An 18,576-nucleotide genomic window follows, 5' to 3' on the forward strand; every position below is an offset into this window, starting at 1 on the left:
AGCCGCTCATTCCTTCATTTTCTATGACCCAGGAGGATCTCGAGGGTTTGCTATCGTCACCCGGAAGCGACCGAAGCGCATGCGCGGCGCAAACGGGCCGGGGGCAAGATGGCGGCGTTGGAGAAGTTCGGTCCCGAAAAATTGGACGAGATCGATGGCGACGAAGTGGCCGATGATGGAAGCGGCTTTACGTTGCAGGAAGTGCTGCGGCTCGGGGGGACGAAGGTGAGATGGCGGGAGCCCCTGAAGAGGCAAGAAGAGATGACAGGGGCGCGCGGAACCCCTGTGTGTGAACACGTGGTGGGAATGGGGCTGAGCGTGCGTCCATGGAGTTTGGGTTAGCGCTACTGGTGCGGTTTTGTCAGAGCCATTGTACCTTGGCAGGTAGGCAGATATTCAGCAGGTGGAGCGTGCCCAGAAGGATGCATCCATCTTGGAGGAGACCTCACCTGCTTACTGGCTCCCTGCCACTCAATTCTTAGAGGCCCAGCATCCTCTCTAATAAAATGCTTGGTGTCCGTGCCTCCCTGGCCTGTTCTGCACATGCGCGGAGCGCATGCGCAGGACGGCCGAGGCAGAACGGAGACAGACAAAAGGCGGCCATGTTTTTGACTCTGTCCGGCCGCGGGGAGGGCAGATGTGGCTTTGGCAGCTGCTTGGAGACAGAGGTGGCGGCGGGACCAGATCACCCGCAGGCAGCGAGGACAGATGCGGCTTTGGCAGCCGCTTCAAGACAAAGGCGGCGGCGGGACCCAAACACCCGTTGGCGGCATTTCCAAAATGAACAGCGGAGCAGCCAAGCGGCCGCCACGAAGCCAGAGAAGAGACAGCAGGGGGAAATGGCCGAGGCGGCAGCAGAGCCGCCGCCTCAGCAAGAGGAGACGCAGACCGGCCGGGGAGACGGAGGCTGGGACCGGGGGCTGAGCGGAGACCATAGAAAGCACTTTTTAAAAAAAACAACCGCCGCCGACGTTGCCGCCGAACTCCCACCCTCGCTCCCAACTTCCAAACCCATCTTACCCCGGCCCGTGACAGTTGGGCGAGAAAACTCCATAACTGAAGAGGAAGAGAGGAGCTCGCAAACAGAGCTCCTCTCTGAGCAAAGGCTCTGCCCGAACTGACACTATGGACGCGAAGGACCCAATAGGCATCCTTCGCGCCCAAAGTGCCAGTTCAGGAAGAGGCTTTGCAGAGAGGAGCTCTGCTTGCGAGCTCCTCTCTCCCTCTTCAATTAAGGACTTTTCTTCGGCCAACTGACACGGGCCGGGGTAAGGTGGTCTCGGAAGTTGGGAGGGAGGGTGGGAGTTCGGCAACAACGGCGGCGGAAGCTTTTTCTTTTTAAGATTCCTATGGCCTCCACTCGGCCCCCGGTCCCAGCCTCCGTCTCCGCAGAGGAAGATGCGGCTGCGACAGCCGCAGGAAAGCAGAGGCAGCGGGGCCACCAAAGCGCACAGAGACACAGGGACAAGGGAGAGGGGAGAGGGGGAAAAAAACCTTGGAGGACAACAAAGACAAAGAGCAAGTGAGAAACAAACAGAGAGAGAGAGACAGACAGAGAGATTAAAAAAACCCCACACAAACACACACACACACACACACAAAGGGGTGGGGGGAAGGCTAGCACCCGTTATTATAACGGGCTTAAAAATACTAGTCCGTTAATAAAAAGGTGGGAACGCTAGAGGTAGCTGGCCAGTCATGCTCCTTATCCCACATGCAGATGGTATTTAACCTTTCTAAACATGTTTTGTAGAAAGAGTATTGTGAAATGTTAAAGACTAACAGATTCATTGTATAAACTTTTGTGGACTGGAGTCACTTTGGCCCATGAAAGTTTCTGCCATACTAAATCTTTAGTTAGTAGCACAAGACTTTGCCCTTGGGGCGGGGCGGGGGGGGGCAACAAACTAAGACAGCAGTCCTGTACATACTTACCTCGGAGTAAATTCTTTTGAAATAATTGTGACTTCTGAGTAGACACTGTCGGAAGGCTTCTTCTCGGAGTCCTGTCAAAGTCTTAGCACTTTGAAAGCAAGAGGGATTTTGCCAAATTCAGCATATCTCTTTCATTGAATTACATTTGAGAGATGCACATGTCAGAAGCCATGGTGGGCAATATTACATAAAGCCTGAAAAGTAACGAAAGTAGTGGTTTTGGACTATAGAATTTGGAGTAGATGCCCACTGAGCCCCTTCCTTTCCCCCTGCTTGTGAGCTTCCTGGAGACATCAGGTTAGCCATTGTAGGAAACAGAATGCTGGACTAGGTAGGCCTTTTTCTGATGTGTGAGGCTCAGCAAATGCATCAGTGATGTGACTTATGTTTCTTGGCTTGTCTAATACTCTTGTATCTGCTTTTTGGCCCACTGTATTTGCTGAGGTCTCAACCAAACATGAAAGCAAAGTGTTCCCATTCTAATACTCAAATGCATATTGCACAAAAAGTTTATTTATTGGGGGCTTTTTTTTTTTTTTTAGCTCTAACTTCAAATTACTTACTAGGCTACTTTGTGTTTTTTGGATGCTGTTACCACATTTCTAACCTTTGTGTGATTTGGCGCATTTCATTGAGCCATGTCTGGTGGTGACTCAGAGGTGGTCTTCTCTATAGCTGCTCCTGGGCTGTGGAATGCACTCCCGGCAGAAATCCATAATCTGAGTTATTTATTATTATTATTATTATTTATTATTTTTACATTTATATCCTGCTCTTCCTCCAAGGAGCCCAGAGCGATGAACTACATACTTGAGTTTCTCTTTCACAGCAACCCTGTGAAGTAGGTTAGGCTGAGAGAGAAGTGACTGGCCCAGAGTCACCCAGCTAGTTTTATGGCTGAATGGGGATTTGAACTCGGATCTCCCCGGTCCTAGTCCAGCACTCTAACCACTACACCACACTGGCTCTCTCTTCATTACTGGCTATCTGTTTGGCCTGGCCTTCCACGGTTTTTAAACTGGTTTTAAACTGTAAAGGTTTGGCCTGGTTTTCCAGGGGTTTAAAAACTGTTTTAATAATGGTTTTATGTTTTTACAGTTTTAAATTTTAATAGCTAATTGATTTCAGCTTTGTTTTAATGTAAATCGCTCTGAGCCATTTTGGAAGGGCGGTATAGAAATCAAATAAATAAATAAATAATAAATTTATATAGTGTTTGATAATACTTGCATTCTACAAACATCTTACTGAGACACATTGTCATCCTTTTGTTTCATGCAGCAAGATTATATCATGCTTGCTTCTTTGGATGAGACAGAAGAACTTGTTGATGGTGGCAAAAAAGGAGCAATTGATGATCTAAATCAAGGTGAACTGGAGACATTTATAAACTCATTGGGTGTGAGCAAATATTCAAAGACATTTCTGCTGGCAGAAGAAGAAGGAACAGTGGTGGAGAGTGAAGGAAAACCACAAAAGAAAGAGAGAGCTAGCCAAAAGGAAGTAAACATAAATACGGTAGGGAAAAAAGAAAACCAAGTGAAAGAGAGCAAAGGAAAGACACAGTCAAGTGATGCCAAAGACAGTAAGAAAAAGTCAGTTCCTGCTACTGATAAGACTGTGTTGCCAGAAAAAAAGAAAGAAAAGGAAGAAACTTTTCAGTTTCATGAGCGGCAGGTATTGCTGATAAAACCAGGAGGCAAATGGTATGATTTGGAGTATACAAATGAACTTTCTACTGAAACCCCAAATTTGTCTCTTGCATCCAAGTATAAAACTTTAGCTCAAAAACTGTACCAACAGGAGGCAGACCTTTACAAGAATAAGACAAATCTGCAGAAAGGATCATCATCAGCCTGGATAAAAACAGTAGTGTCATCAGGTACTCTTGCTGACAGAATGGCTGCCATGACCCTTCTTATCCAAGATGCTTCTGTCCATTCACTTGAGTTTATAGAGACCCTGGTGAATCTGATCAAAAAGAAAGGCAGCAGGAGACAGAGCTTAATGGCCTTGGATACATTCAAAGAGCTTTTGATGACACATCTCTTACCAGACAATCGTAAGCTGCACACTTTCGCTCAACGTCCTTTTGGCACTCTGGAGAAGCTGTCAAGTGGCAACAGGGATTCAAGAGACAGGCGCCTGATACTGTGGTACTTTGAGCATCAGCTGAAGCATTGGGTGGCTGAATTTGTGCAAGTGTTAGAAGCATTGACTCATGATACGCTGGTAGCAACAAAGGCTCGTGCACTTGCTGTTGCTCATGAACTTCTCTGCAACAAGTTGGAGGAAGAGAAAGCATTTCTTGTGCAGTTGGTAAATAAACTGGGAGATCCTCAGAACAAGGTCGCTACCAAAGCATCTTATCTGCTCGAGACTTTGCTTTATAAGCACCCCAACATGAAAGGAGTGGTATGTAATGAAGTGGAGAAGCTTCTTTACAGATCAAACATTAGCCCTAAAGCCCAATACTATGCCATTTGCTTTTTGAACCAGATCGTTCTTAGCCACGAGGAGAGCGAGCTGGCCAACAAACTCATAACAATCTACTTTAGCTTTTTTCAGTCTTGCATCAAGAAAAAAGATGTTGAGTCCAAAATGCTTAGTGCTCTCTTAACAGGGGTGAACCGAGCTTATCCTTATGCTCAGACAAGTGATGAAAAGGTGAAAGAGCAAATGGATACTTTATTTAAAGTTTTGCACCTTGTGAACTTCAACACCAGTGTCCAGGCCTTGATGTTGCTGTTCCAAGTGATGGACTCTAATCAGACAGTGTCTGACCGATATTACACAGTCCTGTACAAGTAAGTGTTACATACAGTTTGATGTGTCAACCAAATGTCATTTTGTGGAATAGTGACTTCTGGTTTTTTAAAATAAAATAACAGTATACACATTTAAATTGTGAATGTATACTGATAGTAGAAAAAGTGCATTTCATCCATGACTGCATACCAGTAATAACTGCCTTGTCTACTTTAAGTATCTGATAGTCAGACTTTCTTACTGAAAGCTTGTTACCCTTGTAACCCAGTTAGTCTATAAGATGCCTGTATTGTTTTGCTCTTCTGAAATCTTTCTCTTGATTATCCAGAGTGAGCCATGAGCGTTCTGTGGTACTAGATTTTATTTTTCTTCTGACTTTCAACTCATTGCAGTCTCTTGTTTGCCATGTTTAGGCTGCCATTCTGTGCATGCTTTCATGGGAGTAAGTGCCAGTGAACACACTGGGACTTATTTTTGAGTAAATATGCATGGGATAAATGTGCTGTTAATGCATAAGTAGACCAGGGGTGAAGTAGGTGTAGGAGTTAAGTCAAGATTATTGATGATTTGATCAAGCCATTTAAATACTTCCTGTTTAGTCAAACATGAATAGTTCTGAAATGTATCAGTTTAAAGTAGCTGTTCACTTTAAACTAGGTTGGGTAAGATGAAATATACTGTGGTATATTTCACAGTGTTGTTGGTACTGCCTCTCTGCAGCAATCAGTATATCTGTAACATTTTTGTTTTCTGCTGTGAACCCAACTGAATGATTTAAGTGAATTTTTATTTGTAAGTAAACACTAATGTTGATAATGATTTTTTTTGGCAGGAAACTGCTGGATCCGGGATTAGCACTGTGTGCCAAGCAGTCGATGTTTCTCAATCTTGTCTACAAATCATTGAAGGCTGATATGGTATTGCGGCGGGTGAAAGCTTTTGTGAAGCGACTGCTTCAAGTCACCTGTGGACAAATGCCACCATTCGCCTGTGGAGCTTTGTACCTCGTGTCCGAGGTTTTGAAAACAAAGCCAGGCTTACGAGTGCAGCTGCAGGATCATGTGGTACGGTGTCTTTGTAAAGAATTTCTCTTAGGCCACATTTGCACTGCTGATTGTTGACCTCAATTAAAACACAAAGTTGAGGGAGCTTCTATATCTGCTTTGCTTTATAAATGATATTTCCCTTAGCTTACCTTTGTTTAAACATTAGCCAATAATCTCTGAGTTGTATCCTAATCTTTTGCCTAGTGCTGCTTCATTGTCAAAAGGGCCTTCTGCTCACAGAAGGAAATTTGCACATATTTAAGGACCCTTTCCGCCACATTAAGACCCCTTGCAAAAGCACAAGTCTCCTTGCGGGTAAAAAGAACACGCAAGAACTCTGGCAGCAGAGCAGTGCTTTTCATGTTGGGATACAACCCTTTATCTTTAACAACTCACACCTGTATATGCTACTCATGTGTTCTCTTATGTTTTGAGACCTTAATGGGGAATTACTTGAAACCAAATTTGCAAGCATGAGTAACAGATGGATTGCAGTACAGGCATGATAGGATTACATTAGGATACCCTGGAGGAGCAAATGGACTCAGAGGCAGGGCTTCTGGAAATAAAGAAATAAAGTTTGTTGTCATACAAAGCAGAGGCACAATATGAAAATATGGTATTTGGCAACTTTAGTAGCACACCAAGGTTGTCTGGCAAATAGCCTTAAATTCATCCCACAACTGCATACATTTAAAAAGTCACCATGATGTGGTGGATGACTTCTAGAAGCTTTCTGGGAAGCAACAACAGCTTGTTCTGTATTGCGTGGCAACACTGTAAAATACTGTGGTGAAGGACAGTGTGTATATGTGTGTATGCTAATATGTGCATTCTATTACATGCAATTTATACTTTGTTTTCATGGACATGGTGGCCCCTAGATAGTGGACATATTGCACTTTAATTTCTGAATAAAGCTATTATAAAATGTCACTCTCAAGTGTTTCAAAATTTGACAAGGCTTGTTATATTGGCTTACAAATTATAGAGCCATACTTTTATTAAAACATTTGTGATCTTTTTATTTTGACAAAACTTCTTTTGATTATCCAGCAAGACATTTAAACCAATACAAAATGAGACATCATATTAAATGAACCAACTTTCAAAAACACCATGTGAATATTAATTGGCAGCAGCATTGATTTTAACAGCAGAAACAAAAGAGGTAGCTTCTTTATCTTCTTGTTCTTGAGGCTTTGATATATTATTAATAATAATAATTAATTGCCTCTGCAATTTTGTGAGTTACAAAAATCAGCCAACCAAGCAAAACCTATCTTGGGGCTTAGAAGACTTTCTGTTACAAAGTTGTGACTTCCAAAGGAAGTATACAAAGTAAAATGAGCAAGATATGGATACTGGTTTGTTGAGGCTGCTGATCTTGCTGTGGATTTTACTCCTGTTCATTCTGTTGCTCCAGTCTTTTGTGGTATCATTTAATGTTTGCCTATTTTGCTGAATTGTGGCTCGCATCCGGATTAATGCTGGTCTAGAACAAGGATGTTGCAATAACTAGATCCACTAAGTTGGGAACTTGTGTTCCAAAGTATCGGTGCATGGGTGCAAGAAGGTGCATGCTTGTGTAATCTGTGGCAAGCCTCCTGCTCTGCAGCCTCTACCTGAGCCTGCATGCTCTCTCAGTTGCAGTCTTAACGTCTACCACTTTTTACTCTGATTTACCTTCCATCATGGTCATACTTGCTCTTCCTTAGCAATTTCCCATCTTTCCTTTTTAGTTGTCTCACTTCTCATCTCAGTCTACTGGTATGAATTATCCTTCCTGTTGTACCTCTAGTTTCTTTTAATGGGCCTATGCATTATTGTCACACAAGGTTTATGATACGTCCGCTTAAAGACTAATTCATTTCCTAGGAATCTGATGATGAAGAACATTTTCATGACCTTGAAGAGGAAGAAGAAAACCTTTCAAATGCAGATAAAAAGACAGAAAGTAAAATAATTGGAGAGTCTGTGAAAGCTCATGGCTCAGGTCCAGGAGCATCATGGGTTCATCACCAAAACCTAGCAGGTAAATGTATTGGAAAAATTGTGAGCTTGGTCTGAGTGTCTCGATGTGGGGCCCTAATATGTTTGAAAATCTGCAAACTTTAAATTGAGGAACATCACGCAGGGGCAGCTTTGCTTATTATCCAGTGCTTAAATTACTGGATGAGGTTGAAGAAGAGCCTGTGCTGAAGTATTATGCATGCCATCAACAGAGCTGTGGACCATTGTAGCTGCTGCTATAGTAACTTATTTGTGGAGAGGTGCATTTCCTATTTGATCTCCTTATATATCTCATTATTTATTATTTCTATAGGTACAAAGTGTCTCAAAATTCCATACTGTATATGTTTCCCAACCATCCTTTCAGTTAGGTTGCTGCTGTTTCCTGTTTTTCAGAATTGAACTAAAGCTTAGATATGTCGGCTGGAGGAATGTGAGCCTAGTGCAAGCTCAGCTTCCATCATCACTCTGGTGGAGGTGCCCCTATTGCCATACCAGTTGGCTGCATTTGCATGAGCAGTAGCAGTTTGACTTACCATGTCACTCCTCATGGGCTCCTTTATCTAAACTAGAGGCATTCAAGGTTATATGAAGCAAGTGGCGCATGTTGGTGTTGGTGTTGCCGTACCTTCACTTTCTTACCAGTTCTGTGCACACCCGAGAGGTGGGCTGGGGCCCCTTTAAGGCATGGGGAGGGTGCTCTTGCCTCCCCTGCCACGCTTTCCTCTCCGGCGCTGCTGTAAGAACCGCTGGCGTGTGGTGGCTGTATTCCCTCTTGTCGCCCCAGTCAGTGTAATACTGGAAGTGGCAGGCGCAGGTGAGCGCATCACGCACATGCCTGCGCACCTTCCACTTCCAGTATTATGCTGACCGGGGCGGCAAGAGGGAATACAGCCACCACACGCCAGTGGTTCTTACAGTAGCACCAGAGGGGGAAGTGTGGCAGGGGAGGCAAGGGCACCCTGCCCATGCCTTAAAGGAGCCCCCCACATCCACGTTCGAACTGGTTTGGCATTCTAGGAATAGAACGCCAAACAGGTTTGTGCACATCCCTATTTCTCACTTGCCTGTACTGTCCTTTCAGATTACTGGCTAACTCTGTTTTAAATATGTACATGTGTTTGTGTATGAAGGCATTTCACATCTCATCTTTTTCAGGGAGCAAGAATGTGGGTAGCTATGACCCATTTCATCGAAATCCTTCATACTGTGGAGCTGATAGGACAAGTTTCTGGGAACTGAAAAAGGTGCGGTTATTAAGGTTTTGATGCAGGCAGAGTTTACCAGGAATTAAAATGTAGCTTTTCACAATTTGGAACCTAGACTTCTGCTGAAACGTTCCGTTAATGGAAAATGTGTGTGCTTTGGCAGTCTTTAATCAAGCGGTGCCATTGTACTGTATCCATTTTAAAGTGAAGTGAACCCTGTTCAAAGATCACTTCTTGCCTTTTCTCCCAGGACATTAGAAGCAGGTCTGAAATGCCATTTTCTGGAATTGTGGGATTTTTACAGCTTCAGGCATTATAATTTTCAGTTGAGCTGTGCCCTAGCTGGCTTCCATTTTGCCAGTGTTCTAAGCTTCCGTTATGTCACTACTCTAAGCCTTGCTGAGCTGTGGCACCATCTGGGAACGTACAGAGGGAATGCTGGGAAGTCCCCAAATGGAAAGAGCACTAGATGGGACCCCACTTCCCAGTTCTGCCACACACCTTCCCAGAAGGCTCTGGAGTTCCACAAGGTTCCATTCTGGTAAAGGAAGACCTCCAGTACTAGAAAGGGGAGTGCACTGCACAGAGGTGAGCAGGGTGAGAATGCTCATGTCCACATGGGACTGACCGCCTCACTCGTGCACAGTATTTGTCTTTGAATAAAGGCCTAGGAACTACCTAGACCTAATGTGAATGTGGACTAAAGACTAGCCTATGCATCATGCCCCCCACCCCCTCTGAGGCTCATGAAAACACTTTTGCGGTGGTTTCCTTGTATGGAAATCATATAGGTGGTTTCCCTGTATGGAAAAGTAACATATAGCGTTGAACTCCATTTGGATCCTCTGCATTTGCATGGAGAGACTTTGTGCTAGCATCTGCTACCAGTGCATCTGCTACCAGAGACTATGATAAGAGGATCTATGAGAAGAGTGGGGCTACTTCTGTCCGGAGAGGCCAGTATGCCAAAGCTGATTTCAGCAGCCTCCATGTGGAGGAAATTAGGGATGTACACAAACCGTCGGATGGTTTGGCAGTGGTGGGTGTTAGCTTTTAAGGAGCAGGGAGGGTGCCCTCCCCCCCCCGCCCACATTTCCCCTCCCAGCACTGCACGCATGCCAGGCACTTCCAGTTTGTTTCATTCATTCATTCATTCAATTTCATTCATTTTATTTCTATACCCCCCTTCCAAAAATGGCTCAGGGAGGTTTACACAGAGAAATAGCAAACAAATAAGATGGATCCCTGTCCCCAAAGGGCTCACAGTCTAAAAAGAAACACAAGATAGACACCAGCAACAGTCACTGGAGGTACTGTGCTGGGTGTGGACAGGGCCAGTTACTCTCCCCCTGCTAAATAAAGAGAATCACCACCTTAAAAGGTGCCTCTTTGCCCAGTTAGCAGGGGTATGCTGACCAGGGCTGCAAGAAGATACACAGCAGTGCTGGCGGTGGGAGTAAGGGCACCCTCCCTACTCCTTTACAGGCAAGCCACCCACCCACTCCACCCCGCCGCCAAACCAGTCTGAACGCTGGACCTCTGAACCTGTTTGGCAGTCTGGAAAAGGGCTTCCGAACTGGTTCGTGCACATCCCTAGTTGATGTGCATAAATCGGCTCTCTCTCTCTTCTGGCTTCAAAGCTACTTAGGCCAGACTAGTAATTAACTAGAGGCTGTTTAGGTTCAGGTTTTGTTTTATTTTAAAAACAACTATTATTACACAGGAAATGTTCATATATACCAAAACCTCAGTTTTTCATTGTACAACTTAGTTTCCATGTTTGAGGAAATGTGTTTCTATACGTTTAAGTCACAATCAGTAAAAGTCATTTCAACGTTGATCTTGTTTCCCCCCACAGCTTTCGGAACACTTTCATCCATCTGTGGCTCTCTTTGCAAAAACTATCCTAGAGGTTAGTTGCATCCCTCTGCCCCCCAGCTTTGGCTCTTCATATCTCCTCACATGTGCATCAGGGACTGAGATTGCATGTGTCCTAGGCCTTTTTCTCACTGTCCATTTCCAGATACAATGAAAGAGGGAGGGAAGAGTGAATGATTACACCATTCTCAATCACACACTCTCTCTTTTTTCATCAGGAAACAATTGGGTGTAGGGTTGCAACCCAGACACTGGCCCAGCCCTTTAAATATCCCACTAGATGTAAAGGTCTGTTTCTGATGTCTAGGTCGCACAGTGGCAATCCTAATTTGGCATAGTTCACTTTTCTCTTCTCTTCCCGAGATCTTCAAGATCTCTCACTGTATTGTCAGCTGAATTTAAACAAATGTGGCCCTTCTGCCCCTACTATCTGTGTATATCTTGATGCAGATGGACACCATGATATTTGTAAACTTTATTTCAGGGCAATTACATTGAATACTCCGGTGACCCCCTACAAGATTTCACACTAATGAGATTCTTGGATCGCTTTGTGTACAGAAATCCCAAAGCACATAAAGGCAAAGGTATGAAGCCTATAAACATTTGTTGATAAGTGTAGTAGGAATAGGTGAAGGCTGGTTTTGTAACAGTGGCAGCTTGTATGTATGTATTTAACCAACCCTTAACTTCTTTATCCTTTGCTGCAGAGAATACCAGCAGCGTGGTAATGCAGCCAAAGAAGAAACAGTCTTTGCGTGATGTGCGAAATCTTGCTGGTAAGTGCAGGCATTTCAGTCTAATGACTGTAGTTGGTGGTACCCTGATCATTGTAAGTTCTGTTGATTGCAGTGGAAGTTATTTGCACTGAATTGCTGTTTGTGCAGTAATATTCATTAAGTTGTATAGAAGCTTGTTGGGTAGCTAACACTCATTGCACATAGCTGGATCTTGCCAGAAACCTTCTTGCTATTCTATAACTGAGCCATAGTAGATATAAAAGATGATCCTTTTCTGCAGGGTGTTTGCAAATAGAATCCATTATATTCTGAGGCAGGGGGTAAATGAATCACCCTGGTTTTCATGCCACTTATCCCTGCTTAAAATGTGTAGGGTTCTACAACAGACAAGCTGTGTAGATTAAGGTTATGGCCTCCCTTTTTCTGTTGCATTTCTGGGAAAAATGATCCTGGCGACCTCAATAGCAGGACTATTAAAATAGTCCTCTCTGAAAGAAACATGCCTTCTTAATGAAGGGAGACCCAAAATGATACAGAGGTAGTTCTCAGACTTGTAAGACTGAGATCCAGTGAACAAGCAAGAGTTAACTCCTTAATATGAATATTCTTAGTCATGGTGTTATGTTAACAGCAGTAGCCTTCTAATATGGTTAAATACTTAGGTACAACAGTGATTTTGTAGTATTTCCTAACTTTCTATTTGTAATCCATGTTCCCAAGGTGTCACGTAACCACATTTCTTCTGCCTAAGTGATCTAAGCAAGAAAAGTTACATAAATTCCATAAATGGGTTATACAGTGGATTTTCTTGTTCTCTTTCTGTTTACTGGAGGATTGCTTATTGGGTAAAATTTCTAATTGGCAATTATTATTGGGCTTAGAAGAACTTCTTTTAGTGATTATGTTATTTTAGCTATGTTTCCCTCCCAAAAAAACTGGTCATCTTTTGTCTGGTTCCAGTCTCTCCATGGCATTAAGGGCATTGATTGGAAATGAGGATAGGAGCAGGCAGCGGGGCGGGAGAGAGGGATCCTGTTTTTGTTCCCATCAGACTCGGTGTACAATCATGAAAGTCAATACCCTTGAGATAGCTAAGACTCTGCATCCACAACCTCACCTCATACTTAATTTTTTTAAAAAGTTCTACAAGCAAACCTAGTCCATTTAAGTTCAGAGGATTGACATCTTGACTAATGAAGTGAGGATGCAGTGAGGTCCATCCTCACAGCCGGAGGCTTCCTCACTTCCACAGCACACATGTGGTGGGAAGGGCAATTTTTGCTGATTGTCCCTGCCTCTGGAAGTGTTGTGTCTTCCAAAAATATGTCCCTGAGGATTGCACATCCCTTGGGGATATATTTTTGGAAGGCACAGAGCATTTCCAGAGGCAGGGACAATGGGTGAAAATCACTCCCCCTTGCCCCAGCCTGGGCACACTGTGGAAGTGGGGAAGCCTCTGGCCATATTATGAGTAGCCTCCCACTCACTTCCTTAGTCAGGATGTCAGCCAGAAGGGTCTGTATGTTCATTCCATCATTTGAATCTTGGTTCTAAGAGCATGTCATGATACAGTAGTATTATATCTACACTAGTATTAGTTTTATAGGAAAAATACTTAAGGAAAAATGTAGAGGCTTGACCAAAAACATAATTGGAATGAAAACCTTGCTTTGAACAAAACAGCCTTTAAAATATTTTTCCCCCATTTTAAACTTTTGCTCTGTTCAGTGACAGACCTTAGGGCTTGGGGCCCCAAGGTCTGTCGTCATGACTACGAATATTCATATTAAGGAATTAACTCTTACTTGTTCACTGGATCTCAGTCTTACAAGTCTAAAAACTACCTCTGTATCATTTTGGGTCTCCCTTCTTTAAGAAGGCATTTTTCTTTCCAAGAGGAATATTTTAATACTGAACTTGCTTTTGTGTAGGATAGCATTTGAGGACTTTGTGTGTTGTTAGCTCCACATCAGTTAGTCAGGGGCCAAGTTTTAATCTGCGATCAGAGGTGTAGTGACTACATCAATACACTGCCTAGAAGTTAAAAATAGTGCATGACATTTGAATGATTTTTAAAGCAAGTTAACTCATTAAATCAACCATATTGTCTTTTTTTCAGTGAACAGCAAAGAGTTTCTTGCACAAGATGAAAGCAGAATCCCAGTGGATGAAATCTTTTTTCACAGGTAATGAGATGCTTTTAACCACATTTTTTGCATATCTGATTGTCCTAATTATGCTCCCTGTGTGGTAGGTTCCTTCTTGGAAGCACTTACTAGTTTCATAATTTTTATTCAGAAGGGGGGAGGTCATAACTGGATGGGGGGAAAGGTCAAACTATATGTCAAGAAGATTTTCCAGGAGCTATGGTGGAGCAAACGCTTTAGGTTGTCTGGTAAAATTTTACCCACCTAGACAAGAGTCCTTGGGATGGTGATGATGATGATGATTAATAATAATAATTATTATTATTATTCAATTTCTATACCGCCCTTCCACAAATGGCTCAGGGTAGTTTACACAGAGAAATAATAATGCCATAATATTTAACATCACAGTGAACATTGTGCCATCTTAGAAACACACAGTATAAATGAATAAATCGTAGAAAACTCTTGTTTTTGCCTACTCCTGGCTGCATCTGTTATGAAATGAAAAGCAGAAATGGTGCTGGTCCCTTGTTCACTGCTGCACTTTTGTGTACTCTTTGGCTCAGGTAGCCTCTGTCTGGTCATCAGCTGCAGAAGCTGAGATTCACTAGCATCAGATTTTTAGATGTTCACTTGAAGGTTTTTCAGCCCTGGAGAAGTTAAGATATGGCTAGATCAAGAATCTGGAAGCAGTGGGAGATGCCCATATCATGTTTCACTCACTCCATCTTTGTGGACTTCTGGAAATTATATGTAGAATTGTTTTTGTGAATCAAAATGATTATAAAGGAATCAGCCTTTTATTATGGGCAGGACACAGAAGGAAAGGAAATGTTTTAAGCCAAATAGTAAGTGGTAGAAAATGACTGGTTGGAAACTGTCTTCATCAAGTGTATGGTAGCACTCATGACATGGCTTTAGTACATCAAAGCAATTTTGAGTGTTTACAGTAGTGCATCAATTGCTGGAAACCTCACTGCTGTAGATGCACCATGTCACAGCACCATAGGACAGTTTGATAGTTGGCAGAGAATTCCAGAAGTTGATTATGTGTTGTGCTAAAAAGAGCCAGCGTGGTGTAGTGGTTAAAGTGCTGGACTAGGACCAGGGAGACCCGAGTTCAAATCCCCATTCAGCCATGATACTAGCTGGGTGACTCTGGGCCAGTCACTTCTCTCTCAGCCTAACCTACTTCACAGGGTTGTTGTGAAAGAGAAACTCAAGTATGTAGTACATCGCTCTGGGCTCCTTGGAGGAAGAGCGGGATATAAATGTATAATAATAATAATAATAATAATAATAGTTGGAAAGAATGGCCTCAGATTTGGCCCAAACCAAAGACATTTTTGTGCCAGCAGCAAATGCTTAGGCTGTGGTGCAGTGATGTTGCATTGCGACGCCGAAAGGTACAGTCCCAGTACCACTGTTTGCCAAATGCCCCCCCCCCCCCCCCGCCCGTGGGGCACACAACTGCCCCAGAAGAGCCAATCTTTTCTTTTTTGTCAGTGGCAACAACGCTACTGCATGGTTATATTTATTTATTTTACCCTCCTGGTGCATTATGATGGGGAGTCAGCTTCAAAAGCCAGGAATTAACACTCTTGGCTCTGCAACTGACTCCTTTATGCACCAGGAAGAGAGTGCCTCCTTTCCTGTGTACTATGGGCAAGTCGGCTGCAAAGTGTGCTTTGCAGCTGACTAGCTCCTTGACACCAGGGAAGGGGACACCACCCCTCACCGGCCCGTGCATTATAGGGTGAGTCAGCTTCAAACACAGGGAATTTAAATTCCTTTCTTTGTAGCCGACTCATTCTTTTAGGCCTTGGAAGGGGGCGGATCCTTTCCCATGTATAAAGGAGCAAGTCAGCTGCAACACCAGGAGTTCAAACTTCCTGTGTTTGTAGCTGACTCGAAGTGAGTCAGCAGTTGGGAAACGCTGGCATCGTAAACCCCATTGAATACAGTGAGACATACTTCCACTAGTTAGTATGTCCCACTGTATTCGATGCAGTATAGGATTGCACTGCATGTCTGCTACCTTACCTTTACAAGGAGGTATGCTGCCCCAAATATCTTTTGGGGCAGATTTTAAAACAACATAGAGAACATTACCTGATGTTTAAGTAAATAAAACCTGTTGAATATCACTACTGTGACTAACAGATCAGGTTTGTCTTTGCTGGGATATTCAGTATATTTTATTTACTTACTGGAAAAAGGTAATTCCTATCAAGCCACCTAATGGTGCAGTATAGGAAGATGCTGAAAGGCATCATCTCATACTGTGTGGGAGATGGCAATGGTGAACCCCTCCTGCACTATACCAAAAGACAACCACAGAGCTCTGTGGTCGCCAGGAGTCAATGCCAACTCGACGGCACACTACTTTATCAAGGAAAGCCTCCAGTACTCTTTCTTTAACTAATTTGAATTATTTTGTGACTTGTAACAGTACAGTTTTTGTTTACACTAAAATGACAGTTGAATAGGTGACTCAATTTTAATTTTGTTAGCAGATATTTTTAATGAACTCTAATCATAACAGTAATGATTTTTTTTTCCTTGCAGAAAAACAAAAATAATTATTTAAGCCTTTCACCCACCATATTCCAGTGTGAAAAGTAGTGCATTCAGCTAATTTAAGTGGTAGGATTGTTCATGCAAAATTTGCTATCTGTGGTCATAGGGAAGTATAACTTTATTACACACAAACCAGCCAACCAATTCTTCAAAACATATAATAGAAATTTAAGCAAATGTAAGCATCTTAATGTTTTTCTTAATAGTAATATTTTATATTAATGTGTACATATTTATTAATATGTAGATTTTATAAAAAGTGGGACATGGAGAAGCAGAAACGGAAACTTGTGGGAGATGCTGAAAGTGTGGAAGATGTGGACGATGATGAATTTGAAAGAGCATTGGGTAAGGCTATCTCATCCCTTTTCTTAACCCACCTATCCATAATTCATCAAAGGTGCATATTGCACTTTGACTGTACTTGAAGATGGGACGACATAAGAACAGCCCTGCTGGATCAGGCCCAAGGCCCATCTAGTCCAGCACCCTGTTTCACACAGTGGCCCACCAGATGCCACCGGAAGCCTACAGGCAGGATTTCAGGGCACACCTCTCTCCTGCAACTGGTACTCAGAGGCATCCTGTCTCTGAGGCTGGAGGTGGCCTATAGCACTCAGACTAGTAGCCGTTGATACACCTCTCCTCCATGAAGTTATCCAAGCCCCTCTTAAAGCCATCTAGGTTGTTGGCTGTCACCACATCTTGTGGCAGAGAATTCCAAAAGTTGATTATGTGTTGTGCTAAAAAGTACCTCTGTTCATTGGACCTAAATTTCTTGGCAATCAATTTCATAGGATGACCCCTGGTTATAGAGTTATTTGGGGGAGGGGGATTTCTCTCTATCCACTTTCTCCACACCATGCATGATTTGATAGACCTCTATCATATCTCCCCACAGTTGTCTTTTTTTCTAAACTAAAAACCCCAGGTGTTATAGTCTTGTCTCATAAAGAAGGTGCTCTAGGCCTCTGATAATCTTGGTGGTTCTTTGACAGCTCTTCTACGATTGATCAGTAGATGAAACTCCTAAAGCTAATCAGTAGATGGAACTGACTTTCTGTAGGAGGTCTCAGTTCAATGAGATGTGTGGCAAGATTCATTTGGCTTTTGTTGAACAGCAATTTGCACTATATTTACCACTTGGTTGCTCATTTGGAGCATTTCCTACTTCAGGAGACCAGGCAAATGCAGAATTTCTCACCTGCATCTACAACTAAATGTAAAGACAACTAAACTAATGACCCTGGGGTATTTGAGGGACCGCCTGCTCCCAAGGGTTGCTGCCCGCCTGACAAGGACATCTGGGGGGGCCCTGCTCTGGGTGCCGACAATGAGAGAGGCCCGGCTGTCGCGCACTCAGGACAGGGCCTTCTCTGTTGCTGCTCCTAGACTCTGGAATGCTCTCTCAGTGGCCATTCGTTCCTCAGACTCCATCACGGCTTTTAGAAAGCTTGTAAAGACTTGGCTTTTTACCCAGACTTTTACATAATTGTTTTTACTGCTGCTTCTATGTGTTTTTACCTGTTGTATTTTTTTTTATGCCTGTTTTTATATGTTTGTTTGTTTTTTAGCTTGATGTTTTTATTGCCTTTTTATTGTATGTTTTAACTTTTGTAAACCACCTTGGAGTTGTCTTTTAACGAAAGGCGGTATATAAATGTAAAAATAAATAAATAAAAACCAGCCTCAGAATTGACAGTGAAGACACTGAAGTGGTGGATAGCTTCTGCCTTTTAGGATCAACCATCAACAGTAAAGGATCCAGTAGTCAAGAAATATGCCACAGACTAGCATTTGGTAGGGTTGCAATATCCTTGGAAAGCATATTTAGATGCCGTGACATGTCTACACCTACAAAGGTTAGAATCGTTTGGACAATGGTTTTCCCCGTGACACTCTATGGATGCAAAAGCTGGACTTTGAAGAAGCAAGATAGAAAAAGTATTGAAGCTTTTGAACATTGGTGCTGGAGAAGACTGAGAATACCATGGACAGCCAGAAAAATAAACAAATGGATCATAGAACAAATCAATCCAGAATTTTCACTTGAGGCACAAATGACCAGGCTCAAACTATCATACTTTGGACCCACTATGCAAAGATCCAGCTCCCTTGAGAAGTCCATAATGCTGGGAAAAGTGGAAGGAAAGAGAAGAAGAGGACAACCAGCAGCAGCAAGGTGGATGGACTCTATTACGACAGCAATGAATGCACCACTGAGAGACCTTAAAGGCCAAGTTGAAGACAGATCATC

The 18,576-nt window shown here is 43.0% G+C and overlaps 1 protein-coding gene across 2 annotated transcripts in view; it reads left to right on the forward strand.

Annotated features, from left to right (window-relative positions):
- Nucleotides 1-92: 92 nt before the first annotated feature.
- The window catches only part of CEBPZ (CCAAT enhancer binding protein zeta), a 23,189-nt gene continuing 4,705 nt past the window's right edge, over nucleotides 93-18,576 (forward strand). Inside the window, exons 1-10 of one of the 2 annotated variants that reach the window (XM_053302823.1) lie at nucleotides 93-225; nucleotides 3,217-4,742; nucleotides 5,537-5,768; nucleotides 7,629-7,785; nucleotides 8,922-9,010; nucleotides 10,830-10,883; nucleotides 11,334-11,436; nucleotides 11,560-11,628; nucleotides 13,709-13,775; nucleotides 16,567-16,667. In XM_053302823.1, the coding sequence (XP_053158798.1) occupies nucleotides 109-225; nucleotides 3,217-4,742; nucleotides 5,537-5,768; nucleotides 7,629-7,785; nucleotides 8,922-9,010; nucleotides 10,830-10,883; nucleotides 11,334-11,436; nucleotides 11,560-11,628; nucleotides 13,709-13,775; nucleotides 16,567-16,667 (2,515 nt within the window). In that variant the 5' untranslated portion in view covers nucleotides 93-108. Of the gene's footprint in view, nucleotides 252-3,216; nucleotides 4,743-5,536; nucleotides 5,769-7,628; nucleotides 7,786-8,921; nucleotides 9,011-10,829; nucleotides 10,884-11,333; nucleotides 11,437-11,559; nucleotides 11,629-13,708; nucleotides 13,776-16,566; nucleotides 16,668-18,576 lie in introns of both variants that reach the window. The other variant, XM_053302834.1, reaches the window with a different exon arrangement.

This window comes from Hemicordylus capensis, chromosome 1, assembly GCF_027244095.1.
Source record: "Hemicordylus capensis ecotype Gifberg chromosome 1, rHemCap1.1.pri, whole genome shotgun sequence".
Classification (NCBI taxonomy): domain Eukaryota; kingdom Metazoa; phylum Chordata; class Lepidosauria; order Squamata; family Cordylidae; genus Hemicordylus; species Hemicordylus capensis.